This window comes from Girardinichthys multiradiatus, chromosome 12, assembly GCF_021462225.1.
Source record: "Girardinichthys multiradiatus isolate DD_20200921_A chromosome 12, DD_fGirMul_XY1, whole genome shotgun sequence".
NCBI lineage: Eukaryota > Metazoa > Chordata > Actinopteri > Cyprinodontiformes > Goodeidae > Girardinichthys > Girardinichthys multiradiatus.
Window position 1 is genome coordinate 49,764,500 of NC_061805.1, and position 20,012 is coordinate 49,784,511.

General features: G+C 42.7%; 1 protein-coding gene and 1 long non-coding RNA gene across 5 annotated transcripts in view; one reads left to right on the top strand and one right to left on the bottom strand.

The window, feature by feature from the left end:
• LOC124877239 overlaps window positions 1-13,292 on the top strand; it is a 43,610-nt gene extending 30,318 nt beyond the window's left edge. For both annotated transcript variants that reach the window (XR_007040475.1, XR_007040476.1), the window contains exon 3: window positions 11,685-13,292. This is a non-coding gene — a long non-coding RNA (uncharacterized LOC124877239). The remainder of the gene's footprint in view (window positions 1-11,684) is intronic.
• Window positions 7,809-20,012, bottom strand: part of LOC124877236 (spermatid perinuclear RNA-binding protein-like) — a 91,167-nt gene continuing 78,963 nt past the window's right edge. The window contains exons 12-19 of one of the 3 annotated variants that reach the window (XR_007040474.1): window positions 19,066-19,274; window positions 18,383-18,532; window positions 16,409-16,543; window positions 15,972-16,112; window positions 15,768-15,891; window positions 14,514-14,564; window positions 14,202-14,423; window positions 7,809-8,353 (exon numbers count right to left, since the gene is read on the bottom strand). Coding sequence is in view for 1 of the 3 variants with exons in the window: in XM_047380307.1 (XP_047236263.1) it covers window positions 10,523-10,611; window positions 14,514-14,564; window positions 15,768-15,891; window positions 15,972-16,112; window positions 16,409-16,543; window positions 18,383-18,532; window positions 19,066-19,274 (899 nt within the window). In the remaining 2 variants the exon portion in view is untranslated. Of the gene's footprint in view, window positions 8,354-10,040; window positions 10,612-14,201; window positions 14,424-14,513; window positions 14,565-15,767; window positions 15,892-15,971; window positions 16,113-16,408; window positions 16,544-18,382; window positions 18,533-19,065; window positions 19,275-20,012 lie in introns of those variants that run through there. The other 2 variants (XR_007040473.1, XM_047380307.1) reach the window with 2 other exon arrangements.

Here is a 20,012-nt window from a genome sequence, read left to right on the forward strand (position 1 = left end):
CACCAGGGTTGGATGAAATTCCTCCTGGGATGGAGAAAGCTCTGAATATTTTGGGGATATTGTGGTTGACGTGTGTCTTTAATGCATGAAGATCTTGAACAACACCTGCAGAAAGGAAGAGGTAGAGATCCTTGTCTTTACCAGAGAATGGAGAGTGTGGTCCAGCTTTTGAAGGATCAAAGAACTCAACCTCTCTAGAAAGTTGACTCGAAGGTGATGAAACGGAGGCTCCAGTGTGACTTCCATCCGGGACATGGAGCAGATCTTTACTCGTTGAGGTCCAGAGGAGGTCATGGGCGTCTGGGGGGACAGTTCACCGTAGAAGCCCAAAACTTGTGCGTTTTGTGGGAGGAGCTAGAGTTGAATGGAGGTTTCTGGTTGCTTTAAAAGGGGACATTTCATGCTTTTAAATCCTTTCTTTTTTAAATCATTCAGTTGTGGTCTATATAAAGTGGAACAGCAATGCTTTGGTCTGAACTCCTTGTTCTTGTAGCTCCTCAGGCTCCTCTTTTACCTGTTCTGAGAAGCAACTGAGAGCAACTCGTTTTGGTGCGGTCTCTTCAAATGCTACTGAGATCCTTCACACCAATTAACTAGCGAAGCAGAAACAAGACAAAAACGGCAAAAACAATGAAACTGTTTATGTAATAATAATATTAAAACACTCAGTATGGTTCTGAACTTCAAGGAGCTAAAAGCAGCACACAATGCTAACATCAGCAGAAGGCACGATGCTACTGCTATCAGAACAATGGTCAGGAAGTCATATCAACACAATAAATTCATGTCTAAAATAAAGTTTGTTGTCATTTTAGGATTATTTTCAGTTTACCGCTTTGCTGTCCGTCGTTTCCATAGACAGAAGGAACTAAACCCTTTAATCAGATGAAGTCTTTCAGCAAATCCTTCTTGATTCTGGAGGAGGTTGATGAAGAATTTGTCCTTAGTGATATGGAAACATTTCCATGAAAAATAAAATTTAACTAGGCACTTTGAAGAGGTTCTGATGCTGGACGGCGGTGCAATGAATAGCGTGGGTTAATACACCCAACAACTGAACCAAACTTATCCTCTTTTAGCTTCAGCATACCTGAGCTTGGACTACAAAATGGCAGCGAGAAATAAATTTGGCGGATGCGCGAAATTGATCAGCTGGAAGTCTGTGACCTTATTTAGCTGTTCTGCAGCAAATACTGTGACATATAAGTTGGAAAAGCGTACCATATGATAGAGAAAACTAAACGGACTGAAAAATACGAACCAAATAGAACATAAAGATATCTATGCAGCACCTGGAGAGACTAAATTAAACTTTTCAGCGCTCCTACTGACTCCAAGTATAAAAAGTTGGTCTGTTTTAAGGTCTGTATCCAAAGCAAAAACTGTATCTGGATTCACATCCCATCAGGGAGTGCTGGACTGGTGAAATACTATAACAAACAATTATTGAACAACTTGAATGAACTAAACCTCATTTCTTACTAATAAAGTCAGCAGGTTTAGATATAAAAAGGAGATTCTGACAACAAATCAGCTAAACCTTTTGTTTGGGAACATCTCAGTCTCTGAGTAGATCACGGTTTGTCTGATGAAGGAAAACTTCACCCCTAACTTCAAAGTTAAAGTTATAAAGAAGGACCTGACTTCTGTCCTTCCTGTCATCCATCTTTCCTCCTTTCCTCTCCTCCTTCCAGCAGCAGCGGCTCAGTCGGGGTTCGATCTATTATTCAGTGAGGTTTCACTGCACACCACAAACAGCATCAATAATGGAACCAGCGGCTAATTAATCATTGGCACCAGCAGGGGTGTCAACTATGGTCCAGTATGGCGAATGTGCATGCTCCTGTTAATGATGTTCTGCAGAGATAAATGAGTTTGGTCACTTTGTGGAGACTCTGGTGCCAGAAGAGTCTGTGCCGATGGTTGGTTGTGTGTGAGGGCGATGACCCTCTGTCTTCTGGCTCAGGAACTACGAGCTGCTGCAAGGAAATACTTAGGAAATCTGCAGATCTTCTTTCATGTTGTTAGGACAGGTTGCTGCACTACTCCAGTTAATTTCACCATTACTCGTCTTGTGCCCCAGGACTGGACCGTGTCATTTGTAATATCAGGCTTGATTCATTAAAGGAGATAATGAGTAGGATCTACTCTGACATCCCTACCCTGGTTCTGGAAACCTTCAGTGCAGCAGGTCCCTCTCCTGTCTCCAGTCCTGCATCCAAAGGACCTCCAGCTCAGAGAGTCTATAAATATTTCGTGCTAACAGTGTGCTGTGAACATGCTGGTCTTTACCCTGGCTATGATCTAAAAAATAATGCACAGTTAATTTCATGCATAATTTTTATTTTAATGTGGGTAAACTAGACAGTTTTAATTCAGTTTATTTATATAGCTCCAATTCACAACACATGTCGTCTCAAGGTTCTTCACAACAGTCAGGTTCATACATTCCAATTAATCCTAATCATTGAACAGTTCAGTCAGAGTTAGTTATTTATTCAAATTAGATAAAAAGTTTTTCTATCTAAGGAAACCCAGCAGATTGCATCCAGTCAGTGACTTGCAGCATTCACTCCTCCTGGATGAGCATGTAGAGACAGTGGACAGTCACTGGCGTTGACTTTGTAGCAATCCCTCATACTGAGCATGCATGTAGCGACAGTGGAGAGGAAAAACTCCCTTTTTAACAGGAAGAAACCTCCAGCAGAACCAGAACCAGGCTCAGTGTGAGCGGCCATCTGCCACAACCGACTGGAGGTTTGAGAGAACAGAGCAGAGACACAAAGAGAACAAAGAAGCACTGATCCAGGAGTCCTTTCTATGGGAAGGAAAAGTAAATGTTAATGGATGTAGCTCCTTTAGTCGTTTCATCTAGAAAGAAAGAACAGATAAACTCTGATCCAGTTTTCAATGTTAGAGTCTGAAAGAGAGCACATAGAGCTTCTACTGTGACTACCCCTTTCTCTCTCCTAGACATGGCGATTGACAGAGTTAAACACTGAAAGACAGGGCCATGTGGATCATCGGTAGAGGGTGAGCATTAAGTTGTTGCCAGCAGAAGCCTCTCCAGAAAGGTGTCAAAGGTAGACACAGAGTCAGGCCAGGTGTAGCTTCTAGGAAAAGAAAAGAGAGAACAAAGTTAAAAGCTGAAATAACAGCAAATAATGCAAAATTGGAGAGTAGTGTGAGAATGTAGTGAAGAGGGTGAAAGCGGTCATTATGTCCTCCAGCAGCCTAAGCCTATCGCAGCATAACTACACAGATGGTTTCAGTTTATTTATTTATATAGCGCTGATTTACAACAATGTCGTCTCAAGGCACCCCACAAAGGGTCCGGAACGGCGCGGGCCGCTGGGGAGGCCAGACCAAACCACCGAGTGCCAGAACCCGGTTTTACTTGGCAGCACAGTTTGAGGAGCAAATGTTCCTTTGTGAGGGTTTTGTGAGTTAGATGGATTAGCTAACTCTGGGGAATCCCTCGGTTAAATCTGCCTGACAGAGTCTCAGCTTTCACTTTTATTGACTCTATATTAAGGCTACATGTAGGTGGAAAACATGCAACTATAATTTTACTGCTAAATATTAGAATAGTTACATTTAATCCATATTTCCCTTGCTCCTCACTTTGTTTTCTGTCATTGCAAACTTCCCAGGGTTCTCTGCCCTTCATCATCTCAGCTTTAAGTCAGCTGTGATGTCTCCTGGCAGTGAGCGTCCATCTGGCTGGCTAAATGCAACATCGGTGCGTTTCTGGTACTAATATAACGGCCTACAATGCTGTGATTGGAGACATTGTTCAGCCTTTTTCTACAGTAACACTAACTGCAGATTTTCTGTTGTGAAACCTGGTAGAAGATGCCTCCATGATTTCTACACACCTTAAGTAAATCCCGATCATTTTTCCTTGTTCTTTTAATTTAATAAATTTTAACCTCGTATTTTAGCTGAGACTTGTCTCTTCTCTTTCCGTCATTGTAGCAGTTGGTCTTCAGGATGCACTGGGAGCAGGAATCTGATCAATCCTGATCTCCAGCTGCAGATGAAATCAAAAAGCTGCTCTGTCTTATTTGCAGGCTTGGCTCTGAGGTTGCATTAATATTTCAGGCTGCAACTGCCTTCCTGCTGCTGCTGCAGAGCGAGCTGAGGCTCCACTTCTGCTGGGTCGAATGTAAATTAGCATTTCTTCTTCCAAACAAAAAGCCTCCGTTCCTCCATGTAAAACGCTGCTGTGCATCGACCTGATTTGGTGAGATTAGTCTGAATTACCTCTCACATCTGCAGGTTTTCCCCTGAAAATGAGTCTGTTGTGAAATAAATATACAGATGGTTTTATTCAGATTCAATGGAAACTGAGAGCATCCAATGTTTTTAAAACAAATGTTTCTACAGAAGGTTGGATTCTCAAAGCATGCAATTATTTACATTGCTATGAGTAGATTTACCAAAACTAAGCCCTTAAATTATTATTTGGAGGGAAATTGTTCAGATCTAAAGTATAGAAGCAGCTCAGATCCAAGGAGACCTCCTGTTCCTGCTGAACCATCAAACTCTTCTTTCTATCCTCCTTTCAGTTCATTGGGGTTTGCACAGAAGGCCCCATCACATTTAATCGGGTCTGGGCTTTGACTGGACCATTGCAACATCTTGATCCTGTTGTTTTCCAGCATCAGTTGGGATCATTGTTGTGTTGATGACCCAGTTTGGATCAAGCTGCAGCTTTTGGACAGATGGCCTCACATTTAACTCTAAGATACTTTGGTTAACAGAGGAGCTCGTGGTGGATTCAGAGACTGCAAGGTGGTCAGGTCCTGTGGCTGTAAACCATCAGCCTCCCACCACCGTTCTGGACTGCTGGTTTTAGGGGTTTTCCTAAACTTTGCTTTGGTCTCATCCACGCAACAGGTTGTTGGTGCAGAAGACTTACGGTTCATTCAGATGTAACTTTACAAGGTTGAGCTCCTGCATTCATTTTAGTGAGGAGGAGCTTTCTCCTCCAACCTTTGCAAACATACCATACTGGCCCAGTCCTTTTCTGTCTTATCATGAACTTTAACCTTTAACATACTAACTGAGGCCTGTTGAGTCTGAGATCGAGCTCTTTGTTTTCAATCTGAGCCCTGAACTTCTAAACTTGGGCTGTATTTCCTGGGAGGTCCACTTCGGGAAGATCAGCAGCTGTCTGACATGTTTTCCATCCAGAACTCCTGACTCGGTCCGCTTTTCTGTAGATATATTCATGTTTTTATTTCTTTATCTTTTTTATTTTGGTCTCATTGGGGCAGCCCTTCTGATTTGGGGTTCTGGGAGTATTTCTGGGCCCACAGCTGTTTCGGCACAATGCAGCTCTGTTCTCAGTCTGTCTCATGTTGTGAAGGTGCAGCTGCTGAACACCAGACCAGAATCTCTGAGGTCGGATGCTCATCTTTATCTTCACATGTGACTTCTAGTCATGGCTGCAGCTCTCGTGTTCAGGAAGTTGTATCTGCTAAGGAAACAGTCGAACTGATTCACATCCTCGGAGACCACAGATGTGTGTAAATTAGTTGTTTAAAGGCACAAAAACTGAATGCAAATAACCAGATGTTTATTTTTTAATGACTTAATATTTCAGCTCTCATATAATTTCCAAAGTTTGAAAATTTGCATCACTGCGTTTTTTTAAATCCGAACTAAAACTAAAGTTGAAACTCATTATATAGATTATTTACAAATAAATGACATATTTCAAGTCTTTATTTCTTGTAATTTTGATGATTCATGCTTACAGAAAATGAAAACCCAAAATTCAGTGTCTCAGAAAATTAGAATATTATATAAGATCAAAAAAATATATTTTTAATAGAAATATCAGGCTTCTAAAAGTATGATCATTTCTTTCCACCTAATGCTTGGTCTGGGCTACTTTTGCATGAATTACTGCATCAATGCGGCGTGCCATGGAGGAGATCAGCCTGTGGTTCTGCTGAGGTGTTCAGGAAGCCCAGGTTGCTTAGATAGCGGCCTTCAGATCATCTTCATTGTTGGTTCTGGTGTCCCTCATCTTCCTGTTGACAATACTCCAAAGATTCTCTATGGAGTTCTGGTCAGCCCAGTTTGCTTGCCAATCAAACACAGTAACCCCATGGTCATTGGACCCGCTTTTGGTACCAAGTCCTGGTGGACTTGGTACCAGCCACTCAATTCAATTCAATTCAGTTTTATTTATATAGCGCCAATTCACAACACATGTTGTCTCAAGGTTCTTCACAAAGTCAGGTTCATACATTCCAATTAATCGTAACCATTGAACAGTTCAGTCAGATTCAATTATTTATTCAAATTGGATAAAAAGTTTTTCTATCTAAGGAAACCCAGCAGATTGCATCCAGTTAGTGACTTGCAGCATTCACTCCTCCTGGATAAGCATGTAGAGACAGTGGACAGTCACTGGCGTTGACTTTGCAGCAATCCCTCATACTGAGCATGCATGTAGCGACAGTGGAGAGGAAAAACTCCCTTTTAACAGGAAGAAACCTCCAGCATTCCCCTCCAACAAAATAGACACATGATAAAAGATAAGTCACATTAATGGTGAGAAATGATTTAAAATGACTGATCATTGTCTCGTTTTCTTACATGATTTAAAAACCTGATATTTTAACAGAGATGTTCAGTTTTAAAACTCACCAGATTTAAACTAAAAACAGGAAGGTTGCTTTTGCAAATGTGACCCAAGTTAAGTAACATAATCTTGTGATGAGGGTATATTTTTAAACGTGTTAGTGTCAGATAAAATGTTCCTTGTTTTTGTTTAAGCTGAGAGTCATCAGACATCTTCAGACATCAGCTGGTTCTTACCAGGCAACATCTCCTGATGAACAGGAAAATGTTGAGTAATTTAAGGTTTACTGCAAATAAACAGGTTATAAATGATGGGCTGCAGGGAGGCTGGATTCTGGTAGAGACAGAAACATGTTTCTGAAACCAGCCTGGGTTTGAAGAACCAAAGCAGGACGGTCAGAGAAGCTTCAGCTGATCCCTCTCCAAACTCTCGCAGGTTTGCTGCCATCTGGTGGTTAAAGTTAAAACCTGCTGGGCTCATTTTAAAAAGGAGGTACTTTTATATCTAAATCCTGCAATTTTATAATATTTCTCTTGGGTCTTTCGTTAATTTCTTAACAAAGCAGAAACAATATTATTTTTCTAGCTTATTTGTGTTCTCCTTTCACTCTGTTTATCCTTTTTCTTTGTCTTTTTTTCAAATTTATTCTTTTATTTCTATAAGTTGTTGTCTGTCTTGTGGTGGCTAGGGCTCAAGTGGTAGGTTGCCGGTTCGAACCCCCGGTCTCTCCATCTCAGTCGTTGTGTCCTTAGGCAAGAAACTTCACCCTGCTGATGGTGGTCCGAAGGCTTGGTGGCGCTGATTGTATGGCAGCCTCACCTCTGTCAGTCTGCCCCAGGGCAGCTGGGGCTTCAATGTAGCTCATCACTGTGTGACTGACTGACTCTGGTCTAAAGAGCTTTGGGGTCTTTGGGGACTTGATGAAGTGCAGTGGAGCCCATTTACCATTTTGTTGTTGATTTTTTAAATCATATTTTCCTTCTGTTGTTTGTTTATAACAGAAGTAGAAGAATACAGTTTGTCTTATTAATACTTATAGTATATGAATCTTTGCATTTAACACCTGTGCATCTTTCTTGCAGTTCAGCAGGTTTAAGAATGACGTTGACCAGCAGAGGGAGCTGTTGTCACAATTTGTGTTTCTGTCTGACTGCAGTTTATAAAATATTTAAAGCTCTTTAAACATTTAACAAACAAATCAGTGTTATACTTATACATAAAACTTTATTAAACATTCCTTCGTCCAAGGATCCAGTGATTTCCCACGTATCCCAGATTGGATCCCAGACATCCTTTTCCTCAGCAAAACTCTTGTTCCTTCTGAAGAATCCCAACACATTCCCAGAACTCTGGATATATACCACCTCCAGTAAGTTCTGGTTCTGAATCAGGATCTTCTCCTTGTGGAGCGAGGCCCAAAAACCTCTAAAAGAAAGCAAACTGATCAGAAGTCTGCTGAGTCCTTTCAGTATGGAAGAGCAGCAGATCTTCTCTCCCCCCCGCCTCCAGCTGATTGTATCCAGAACCTCCTTCAGTCCTAAATCTCTTTATCACAACTACAGGTGATGGATGGACCCTGCAGATGAAGCCCTGAATGAAGCAATCACTCTTTAACAAGAGGGTCTTCCCTCATCTAGTTAAGATCCTTGACTTCAGTTTTGGAGAAGCTGACCCTGAGGAGCATTAAACCTTCTCCAGATCCATGAAGCCCTCAGTAGCTGGAACATTTTCTCTGGTTTGTCAGTTGCACATCTGTAAACACAGAAAACATTCAAATCTAACACTAATACAGTTAAAACTTAGAAAAATCTGAATAAGTCCCATCTCATCCTGAAGGCCAGTTTATTTCTCCTAAGCTGGATGGATCTTCATCCTGATCAGATGTCAGAACTGTTTTGCTTTGGACTAACAAGGTGATTAAACTGCCGCTTCCCCACGCCGATATAAGATGACAAACTGTTGGTGATGTCTGCACGCGCCCACATTGCGTAATCCAACACCTTCTGGCTCCTCTTTCCCTTCGCTAAAAATAGTCAGGATCTGGAAACTTCATCTGATGCCATCGCACACTTCAGCTTCACAAAAACAACAAACCCAGAAGAGTCGCAGCTTTGAGAGGACAGGTTGAGGCGTGCAGCTGTCAGTTTGGTGTCAGGCTGAATGCGAAGCTCGGGTCTGAGGTCAACCACAGATGACCTCACTGAGGCTGGGGTCAAGTATTCCCTCATGAGGCGGCTCGGCTGGACGTAAACAGCAGAATGTAAGTCAGGAAGCTGCAGAAACGTTCAGCCCTGATTTCTGTGGTTCTGCATGTGAAATCTGCTGTTAGAGACAGAATTAAAGGCTCTACACATGAACTGCCTGCTGACAGATGAAAAGCTCAATCTGATGCAACCAAAGTGAGTCAACAGCACACTGCATCAGGTTCAGGCTGCAGCTTAATATCTAAATCAGACTGAAATTTCACTGGAACATTTTCTCAAAGTGTGACTTTCTCAATCAATGTGATGTTTGGTTTCTGGTGTAAAACCTCTGAACATGCTTATATTTCTGGGAAAATCCGGCTCTAATTGTTGGTCCTCAGATGAGCCTCTGTCATTTGGAGACTTCTAATGGTCTGTTTCCTTAGAAACGTGGATGGTGTAAACTGTTGGAGTGAAGCACCACCAGCCTCCAGCTACACTGGATAAATGGAAAAAAAGACTGCATAGCTAATAATTGTGTTGCATTCCTTAAGTCACCTGGTGGATCAACTGGGAAGAGCAGACGTGTGTCTAACCAGGTGGTCAGGAGCACCACAGGGCACTGTACTCTCACCCTTCCTTTTCACTATGTACACCTGTGACTTCCAGTTCAAGTCAGAGTCCTGTCATCTGCAGAAATGGACAAAAGACTGAGTACAGAGAGCTGGTGGACTGACCTAAGACGAGGTGTGGAAGCAATGATCTCATCCTGAATATAAACGAGATAAAGAAGATGATTGGTAGGCATGTCAAGCTTTCCATCCTGGGAGAAGACATGGAGAAGTATGAATTCCTCCGTGTTCACCTGGACAACCGACTAGACAAGAGACCAAGAGACAGAGCAATGGAGCCGTCTACAAGAAGGGACAAAGCAGACTGTACTTATTGAGGAAGCTTAGGTCCCACGGTGTTTGTAGCAAGATGTTGCAGATCATCCGTCAGGGGATAGCTACATCTGAGCCAGTGATGGAGAAAAGCTCCAATCTAAAGAAGGCTGGGTCTCTTATGGGGTCTTCTTTGAAGCTGACCATGCAAAGGATGCTTCATAAAATGACTCGGTTGGGAATGCCTCGGTATCTCCCAGGCCCTTCTGGGTTTTCCTGGATCGGATCTCAGATGAGCAGAAAAGGATGGATGGACTCAAAACAAAAAGCTAAAACTTTGTTATTAACAAACTTCCCAGTCCAGACCAAACGTGCTGCTTAGGCTCTGATATACAGGAATGTTTAATACAGGATTAAATACCATCGTAATACAGTTTAATAGGCAGTCTGTAGATATGTGGTTTGAATACAAAGCAGTTACAGTCATTACTGTATTTACATTCATAAATATGATATAAATGTGTTTCTTCAGCTGCAGTTTATATTTAAATCTATTAACACCTCTGAACTTGTACAGAAACAGTAAATGTTGTATTTTAAACATTTTATGGGATGTTTGGGGCCCCTGAAGGCAGCCAGAGTATTGGTTTGTGACGTATCCTCGGAGCCGGCCTCACTCAGGAACCAGAACTGGACTTGTGCTGCCCGAGACGTCGTCGTCTTCCATATTGCTTTCAGTGTTGCTGCTGGCTGCTGTGAGGAGGAAGAGGAGGAGAGGAAACTGACAGTGCGATCAGACTGGACTCTAAATGAGGGTTCAGGTCTGGATTCTGGTTCCTGTGTGTAGATGGAGGTCAGAACAGATCCTGAGGCCCCAGGTGGATGATTATGGGCGTGGCTATGGTCTGCGGCTGGTAGTAGGCACTGTCGATGTACAGGCCACCTGCAGACAGGAGACACCAGGGAACATCATCAGATAACAGAGGACATCCGTTAGAGTCTTCCTGGACCTAAACGAAGAGTCAGAACCAGTTTGGAGGAAAATCCAGTGTTTTTTAAAGATCTGCAGGAGGTTCCCATCGGATCTGCCTGGAGCTGAAAGTTTGAATGATTTTCCATTAATTAGGCTACCATTTAAAAAAAAAAAAAAAACACTGAAGTACATTTATTCCAGTTTTTTGTGGTTCTTTTTATGCTCGTTTTTCTACATTTGTTGGTTCTGGTACCGCTCATTGTTGAAAAAGGCTGCATAATAAAACCGTATCAGAACATGCAGCTGGATTGGACCGAGTGGGCAACGGGTTTTGGTAGTAATGCATCATGTCATGTTTGAAGTGGGCCGAACCCGCCCTGTTTGTAGCCATACTTTACTAAGTTAAAATGGGTCACAGAACTTTGGAGGTGGATTCAGCTGTTACAGTTAGAGGTTTGAATTTTGTTTAATATTTCCAACCACGTTTTTCTTGTTTCATAACCGAGGGACCTTAGATGACCGATTCTCCTCTTAGCAGCTGATCTGGGCCCTTTCTGAAGCCGGACAAACATTTCGGTTCTGTCTGTTTTTCTAGACGTTGAATCTTTGTGTGACGATGTTCCACATTCTGTGCACTGACCCTAAGAAATAGTCAGAAAGGTCCTGGGTTAAACTTGTTTATATCCATATGAACCATTCATAGATTAAACATTTCCCCCCCCCCCAGCGGGTCTCACTGCTGTGGGAGGGTTCTGTGGTCCAAACTGCACCTCCAGCCTCCTTGTCTTTAAAGCTGGAAGGGAAGGCTCTCCTTCACCCGTTTTATCTCTTACATTAAACACTTTGGACTCAAGACTTTCCTCATGTGGCCTTCAGATGTTGCTGCTACTCCCGGTACCACAGGTGTTGAGACAGAACCCATTATGCGTGCAGAGCATCTGTTTGGTGCTGTGCAGCTGGATGTTCAGATAAAACTAGACTCTAGTTCTGGTCAGAGGCTGAACAGAAATGAACTCGTCTAAAAATAATTATTTGTTTTTCAGAACTTCCTTCCACTCCTTGATGTCGGCGCTGGTGAGTCCAGTTCTGCTTGGAGTGGAGATGAACAGTTCATGTTTGAAGGAGCTCCACCTGATCTTAACATTTCCTGCACAGAAAAATCCCACTGAAACATTTCTGAGTGAATGTTGACCTTTTGACCTGCCTAAAAGCTCCTCGTTGAAAAATAAACATCAGATTTTACTAAGCAGACGATCAGAGGTTTACATGCAACATTTTAATTTGGTCTTATTGATTTGCTCTTTTCCCAGACTTTACAAACAATTCCCCAAGTTTCACTCTTTGAGTTTTCAATTATACATACAGGTTCAGATATTTACATACACCCAGTGATATTTGAAGAAATGTTTCTGAGCAAGTTGCACCTCAATGACCCACATTAAAAAGCAGGATTGGTAGAGATCATCAGAAACCTATCTGGTCCAGAACATGAAGGTTGGACAGGGTTAGGGTCAGAGCTTTGAGAAGGCCATTCCAGAACATAGTGTTTTATCCACTCCAAAACCAGCTTGGTTGTGTTTGGGATCAAGCTTTGTTTAATGCATCACTGACGGTGAACTAGCTCCATAGGATGATGCTACCAGCACCGTGCTCGACAGGTGATGGCGTTCTTAAATTTGGAAGCCTCACCTCCACTCCTCCAGACATACTTCTTGCCGTTAGAGGCCAACAGCTCAGTCTTTATCTCATCCTTTCCATTAGACAAATGTTTATTTGAAAAGAGTTTTACTATTATTAACAACCAGGTCAGAATAAAACAGCAGCAAATGTAAACAGTTGATATGAAATGAAAGGAAAAATGTTTTCAGTGCAACTGATCGCTGTAAACTTTTTCTCTTTAACACCAAACACACAAATAATTACAGAAAAAAGCAAAGAAATCCCAGCCAGGAGGGAAAGTTTAAGGAATATCCAACACATCCTTGGTGTAATCTGGTCACTGCTTCATTTACTGCTAATAGTGTAAGAATCTGTCTGCTCCTCATGGATTAGCCCTTTATCTGCAGGACGTTTAGTCATTAGACCTGAAGATGAGCTGCAGGAACAGTTTTTATTCTAAGAAAAGGATCCAAGATCAAACTAACTGCAGTTCAGACCATTAGCAGCAGCGCCACGACCCGACTCGTCTCCAGGACAAAAAAAACTTGCTCTCACTAAAATAAACGATTTTTTTCAGGCTGTAATAACTTATGAGGTGAATTTTCCTGCATGTGATAATGCATTTATTGTTTGCATGTTGTCTTGCACAGGAAACGGTCGTTAAATGTTAAAGAAAAAGTTTCTGCCTGCAGCAGGCGGCCGGGTTTACAGAAAAGTAATTCTGAAACAGGATGAAGACTAACAGCTGCTGAGAAGAAATTCAAACTCAACCTTTTACTGAGCAAAGTGAGCTGATTGTAAACCATCAACCTGCATCGGATCCTGTTGGTTCCTTCAGCCTGTAACGATTAGCCAACATGTCGTATAAAACCATCTAAATGTTTCCACAGCAGGAAGTGGGGACGGCACCGTCGAACGGGCTGCAGAGCTCTCCTTGCACAGAAGCACCACTGTGATGCCGAGCAGAGTTTGGACCAGGACCGGCCCGGTGCGTTATTTTTTGCACATCAGCTCTCATAACTCACACCCTGGATGCACTGGGTTGGGGTTACATGCTGAAGGACCATCCACTCCCTGCGGGCAGCTTATTTAAAAATGGAAACAGTTTAGCTCATTTGGTGGAATTTTTCTAGTCTCTCTAAAATCGTCTCAAAATCTGTAAATGTTGGATTTGTTTTCAGTAAAAATGTTTACTAGTTGGAATCCTCTTTAGTAAAGGTAGCAGTTGGTATTTTATTGATGAGTGGAGTCAGGATGCTGAATGTGAGCAATTTTCCTCCTTGTAGTTTATTTATTTTCACTACATGTGGAAAGTTACGTCACTTTTATGCAGATCAATGAGAGTTCAGCTAATTTCTGGTTAAAATCTTTGTGCGCTGACACGCCTTGTAATTCCCCGTATAATTCAATAGGATTTTTCTCTCAGGTCTATAAAGCTCCTCTTGGAGTTTGTAGCTGAATAAATGTGACTGAGATTCATTTAAAAGGATTTTATGTTGCAGAAACAGCAGCAGACCCGATGAAGTTCTGTTTGTTACCCGGCTAACAGTCCACTCTGATGTGGCTACATGGTTCTTTGCTTGTAAAGTGGGGTAACTGTGATCCGATCTCTCAGGAAGGACCTTAAAGCCAGGTGTGAATGAACGTTGGAAGACTTGTCTGCTTACATCTGAATCAGCCGAGACACAATGTAACACCGGGTCTGAACAGGTCCACTCCTGTTTTACAACGTGGCTTTGTTTGCATTCGGATTAGCTTGTGGTTTATTTTCCACGGTCCAACTTAAAGTATCTAAACATCTGAGCACACGGAGCTCTTTTTCTTTAGCAATACAGATATTTGTTGAATTTTTACGATAAATTTGAAACTCAGCTGAACTGATGATTTTTCCTGCTACTCACTGCTCTGCGTAGTTCAGGGAGAAGACGTTCATTTCAGCAGAAATCAGAGCTGCCTAACAGCTGCTGCACACGGCTCAACCAGCAGTGATTTAGCTTTAAGTGAGGATATTCCTTTAACAGGTGGAAGGGTGTGGTCTTAATAGGGGTACAGGTGGGTGACGGGGTAAACTGGGAGGACTCGGATGAAGGGGACAACTACTGAGGGCAATCTGGAGGGAAGACCTGAGGAAGAGCCAAAAACAGAAGCTGAAATGATGGGATGAAAGGATGGGTGGAATGAAAACTGATCAGAAACACAAAGTGTCAGCTTACTGTAAGCAGCGAGGGGGCCTGCTGGACTGTAGCCATAAGGAGCACCAAAACCTACAGAGAAGAAGAAAAAACCATCCTATTACCATCACAGAGGTTTCAGAGTTTAAAGGTTGCTGCAGATGACTTACCTCAGGAAGGGAAAACTACAGGAAAACTGCTTTTTCAGAGGTCTGATTTATAATTTGAGGATAAAAACCTGCAGGAAGCAGCATAATCCAAGTTTTCTGAGACAATTTTAACAGCTTTGTTTGTTTGGGAAAGTAGCTGAAAACTTTCCCAGCGTATCCCCAGCCATGGGAGGAGACAAGACTGGTAAAAACTCTGAGTCCCAGAATGCACAGCCCTAACCAGTTCTCATGACAGCTCCTAGGAAGGAGTCAAAGCCCCGTGATCTAAAGCTACAAACTGTAGGCGCAGCATTACTTTCTCTTTGCCTGCAGCTCTCCACAGGCTGCATTGATGGGGAAAGACACATAAATGTCTTGATCTTACTGCTGAGTAAAAGATGCATCTTCGAAGAAAACCTTTAATCCAAGATAAAGTAGGGTCTGCTGTTTGTGTGCCTGGTGACCATTAAGACTAGCTGCCTGAAAGCAAGTTCCTGCAGAAAAGAATCTGAGGAAAAGATTCTCCAAGAAGAGACGGGACTGTTTCTGATTACAGTGATGGCCTTGTTGAAGCTCAGCCTCGGTTTGCAGCAGAGTTTTAGACTTAACTGAACCGCTGTTTTGATATATATATATATTTTATTTTTTTTACCTTGGAGTGTTTGGTTTAAAAGTGTGATGAAGTCTAACCCTCTAATGAAGCTCCCAGTGAACCATGATCTCCAACATAACACTCTACAGGGGCATGGAAACCTGGCCATCACAAGGTTCTCCCACTTATGTTTCAAGATTTGTTAATGATGCAGCTGTTTGTTTGAGGCTGAAATTCTACTTTGGATTTCTGTCAGCCTGTCTCAACTCCAACTGTTTTACAGAAAAAAGTAAATGTATGTTACATGTTTCAGTCAGTAGCTGCATTATTAACGTCCAGAATATCTTTAACACATTTCTAATATTTTAGTTTAATCCAACAGTAGACGGCAGAAACCTGCAGCCAAATCTTCTGTAATTTAATCTTGAAAAGTTGTCGAACGTCTGACTGGATTTAAATCTGGTGTTGTGTTGCTCCAGTCGTTCCTGGAGAATCATAGGAAGGTTTTCTGACATCAGGCTGCAGTTTGAGGGAAGTTCAGGTAGCTGGACCCACCTGGAGGGATGTACCCGTGTGTGGGTGGGGTGCTGATGTAGGGGGCTCTGGGGATCACGGGGACCCGAGGAGGTCTGGCAGCGAGGGTCGGGATGGTCAGCATGGAGGTTAAGGGTCGCTTTGGCTGCAGAAACACAAAGATCATCACTGAATAAACTAAATCAGTCCTGCAGGTGAGAGGAGTCATTCAAGAGTTCAACTCACAGGAGGGTTGGGTCGCTTCTTCTTGTTGTTTGTTGATTTGGACCCGGAGAACAAGCTGTTGAGAGCAGCAAGCGCTGCGCTGGCTTTGGCTACTTTCTTATTGGGACCAGTTCCCCGGAAAACCTGTTTGTCCACCACCACCTGAGGCAGGAAACAGAAGCAGACAGGTTAACCAATCCAGCCCCTCCATGAGCAGCTTTATTCCTGATGCACTGCAGTGACATTTAGCCTTAAATCTCCAGACACGGCCTCTGGTTTTATTGGGATAAATTAGGGCCATGTTCAGCTGTCGCTGCAGCCATCTGAAGTCAAGTTGATATGCAGGAAGCAGCAAGTTTCCCACCATCAAACACATTCCTCTCATCAATTCCTAATAAGCTGCAGCCAAAGGAGGACAGGAAATCTATAAGTCGGAGTGTGTGAGTGTGTTTTCATGCCTCTATGATGAAACGTTTGTCGTAGCTGCTTCCGCTCTCTGAAATCAGGTCGTATTTCAGTCCGCGCCGCTTCTCGTTCAGTTCCATCACCGGGTTTTTCCCTCCTGCTGTCAGGATCGGACCCGGAGCTCTGGACTGCAGACAGATGGGAGGCTGGGAGTTAACATGTTTCTCACATTTATTCTCCGACTGCTTCATGCTGTGGAGCTGATCAAACAGGGACCTTAAGAATCCAGGTTTTTCCTGCAGTTGAGATGAAACGTCTAACTGGACGATGTTAACATCATTACCTTTTCTGTGAAGAATTTACTGCTTAGTAGAAACTGGTGAAATCAGATAACATCACTGAGTGTTCATGAAAACTGACGCCTGTCTTACAGCACCTTGTGTAAATATTCATAACCCTTGAATTTCTTTAACATCGAGTCAAATCACCACAAATGAATGTATTTCATCAGGTTTTTACTTAATAAGTGCTCGATTTATCCCTCACCCTGCAAACCGGAACGATCCCAGGCCCAGTCTGGTGCTGGGCCAGAGGAAAGAACCGCTTTCATCAGAAGTCAGGGGCGGGCTCATGGGGAACAGCAGCCAATCAAACAGTTGTGTTTGGGTTTAATTCCTGTTTTCCAGCTGCTGGTGTGGATCAGAGATCAGCTGGTTGTTTAAAACCACCCAACTAAAGTGGTGATAATAGAGAATACTGGGATACATAATATAACTCGTGGTTAAACTGGGACAACGGAGAGGATCAAACAATAAATGAATGAGATGCTTATAATGACGTGGCTCTGACTTGGTTCATGTGGTGGAAAAGCAAACTAGTTCTTTTATAGAACCAGCCAAGAACTGGGACCTCGTTGTAAAACGTTTCAAGACCAAGTTCAACCAAAGTTCTGTAGAATAATGAAAAACATGGGAAAATAATTATATATGACAATAAGAATACATACAACACACAGAACAGAGGCAGGAAGGAAAACCTCCGATCACAGCTGCAGGTCTTTGTATCCCCCCAGCATGATGCTGCCACCACCATGTTTCATTTTGGGGATGGTGCATTGTTGGTCCGAAAGGTTCAGTTTGATCTCATCTGACCAGAGAACCTTCTTCTACATGTTGCTGCGTCTCCCACATGATTTGTGCAGAACTTGTGTGGACCTTTTCCACAATGGCGTTCTTCTTTTCACTTTTCCATAAAGGTCAGCTTTGCAGCATTCATGACTAATAGTTGTCCTGTCAACAGATTTTCCCACCGGAGCTGTGGATCTCTGCAGCTCCTCCAGAGTCGCCACAGGCCTCTTGGCTGCTTCTCTAATTATTGTTCTCCTTGGCCAGCCTGTCAGTTCAGGTGGACGTCCATGTCCTGGTCGGTCTGCAGGTGGTCCATCCTCTCTCCATGTTCAGATGATGGATTGATCAGAGCTCTGGGAGATGATCACAGCTTGGAATATTGTTGTAATACACCGGATTCTTTTATGGGGATCAAATAAAGGAGAGTGAATACAAATACTGCTTAGCTTTCTTCCATCACAGTAAATCCTAGTAAAATAAAACTACAGTAAATAGTTTGCGGTGGTAACGTGGAAAAAATGTTAACATTTCTAGGGGTTTGAATACTTTTTCAAGGTGCTGTATTCCTTCTCGTTTTTGTTTTGCTGCACGTTGTTCTGAGAGCCGGCCTGAGACATAAAGGCGCAGCAATCTGAAGTGACGTGGATTTAATGAATTCAGCTGCTGTGGCAGCAGGACGTTCTGTCAGCTCCTAATTAAAACTTCTAAATATAATAAATATCATCAGATATTAACAGGAGGAGGAGGAGGAATTATTCCAGAATGGAAACAAAATGTGGAAAAGACACCTCTTCCCTCCTTGAACAGATTCCTCATGCCATGAAGACACTTCGGATAAAAGGTTAAACGTTTGGTTTGTTCTGGATGTTTGCAGCGAGTTGCTTCGGTCAGTTTTCCCACCTCCTGTGCCTCCGTGGAGGAGGTGATGGATGTGGAGCTGGAGTTGGTGGACACCCTGTCGTTCTTCCCTTCTCCATCTGACTTCTCATCGGCGCTCAGAGAGTCCAAGTCTCCATCTGATCTGAGCACGAAGCCCAGAGCCTGCAGCGCCTGAATGTGAGCAAAAGCATCATTTTACTGTAGAGCTGAAGGCTTCTGACTGTATGTGAGTGAGACACGTTATATGCATGCAGAACGCTTTAGTAGAAGATCTAATCTGCTCTAATAAATGGTCATCTGCCTCTGATCTCCAGCCAGTTCCTGAAGCTGCCAGGTTCACCATCTTTACTGACTGAAAAGTCTCTGAGCAAGGCACTAAACCCTCAGTAGCTGCACAAACAGGAAGGACTGAGAACAAATCTGATCAATATACAAACAGACAGCATCTGCTGGTTCTGTTTGATTGGATCACAATCCGTCTTTACTCAGCACGTCAACCTTTTTTCCTCCATTTAATTATTTACATCCCTGAAGGTTGGCTAGAAGAACCTCTACGCTCCAAAACATTTCTAAAACTGAAAACTAGTTCTTTATCAAAAACAAAAAGCTGGACTTAATTCTGTCAGTAGATCCATCGGATCTGTTGTACAGTTTGCTCTGACCCAGAGGTTCTAACACTAAACCTCCCAAACTGTAAACTATACCTTGAGGGCCACTTGGAGCTTGGCGGTCCTCTTGGAGTTCCCGGTGGCCTGGTAGGTGGTTCCCTGGATCTCCACGGACATGGTGAAGACTGGAGCGTGGACTGGGCCCGACTGACAGAGCAGACGGTACTGAAGGCCTGGATGGATCTGGTTCAGACGCATCAGAGCATTCATGGGATGGTTTGGGTCAGTCATCCTCCAGTCCAGGACTACAGGAGCAGAGATGCATGAATGTGTTTTATAATTTTTTTTAATGTTATTTCAACAATATTTGTTAAAAAAGGTAAAATAATGCAGATTCTTCATGACAGATTTGTCAGTGAGAACTCTCTGGAGTCAGCGCAGCATGAGATAAGACGCTCAGGTCTTCTATCTGTAAATGTTACATTTTAGCAGCATTGATTCATTACCTGCAGGAAGGTTTGCTTGATTTTTGCTGATCTGAATTTAATTTGGAAACTAAAGTCAACCACTGACTGATGTTAATTGAGTGGTTGACTCTGCAACAATCCCTCATACTGAGCATGCATGTGGCAACAGTGGAGAGGAAGAACTTCCTTTTTAACAGGAAGAAACTTCCAGCAGATCAGAGAGCTAGACTTTACCCAACAGAACTGGTACTTTGATTCTTTCTACAGTTTCTACATATGCACACTTGTTTTATTATTTTAAGAATGATCAGCTTAGAGTCTTTACTGATTTAATTCCCTTATTGAATTAATATGTGATGTAATATATTTTCTTGCCAACAGATTCCTCCACATGTTCAGGTCACACATGTAGGAATCTCCTTTCACTGCTGTAGGACTTCCAGGTATCTGGAAATCACCCCAGAGCTTCAGTAAATTCAGGTTCAACCCAAACTTGCATTATAATGCAGCTCTTTAAAGTAGCAGCTATGTCAGGTTAAAACCCTGGAGCCATGTTAAAAATGACGAGGATATCAG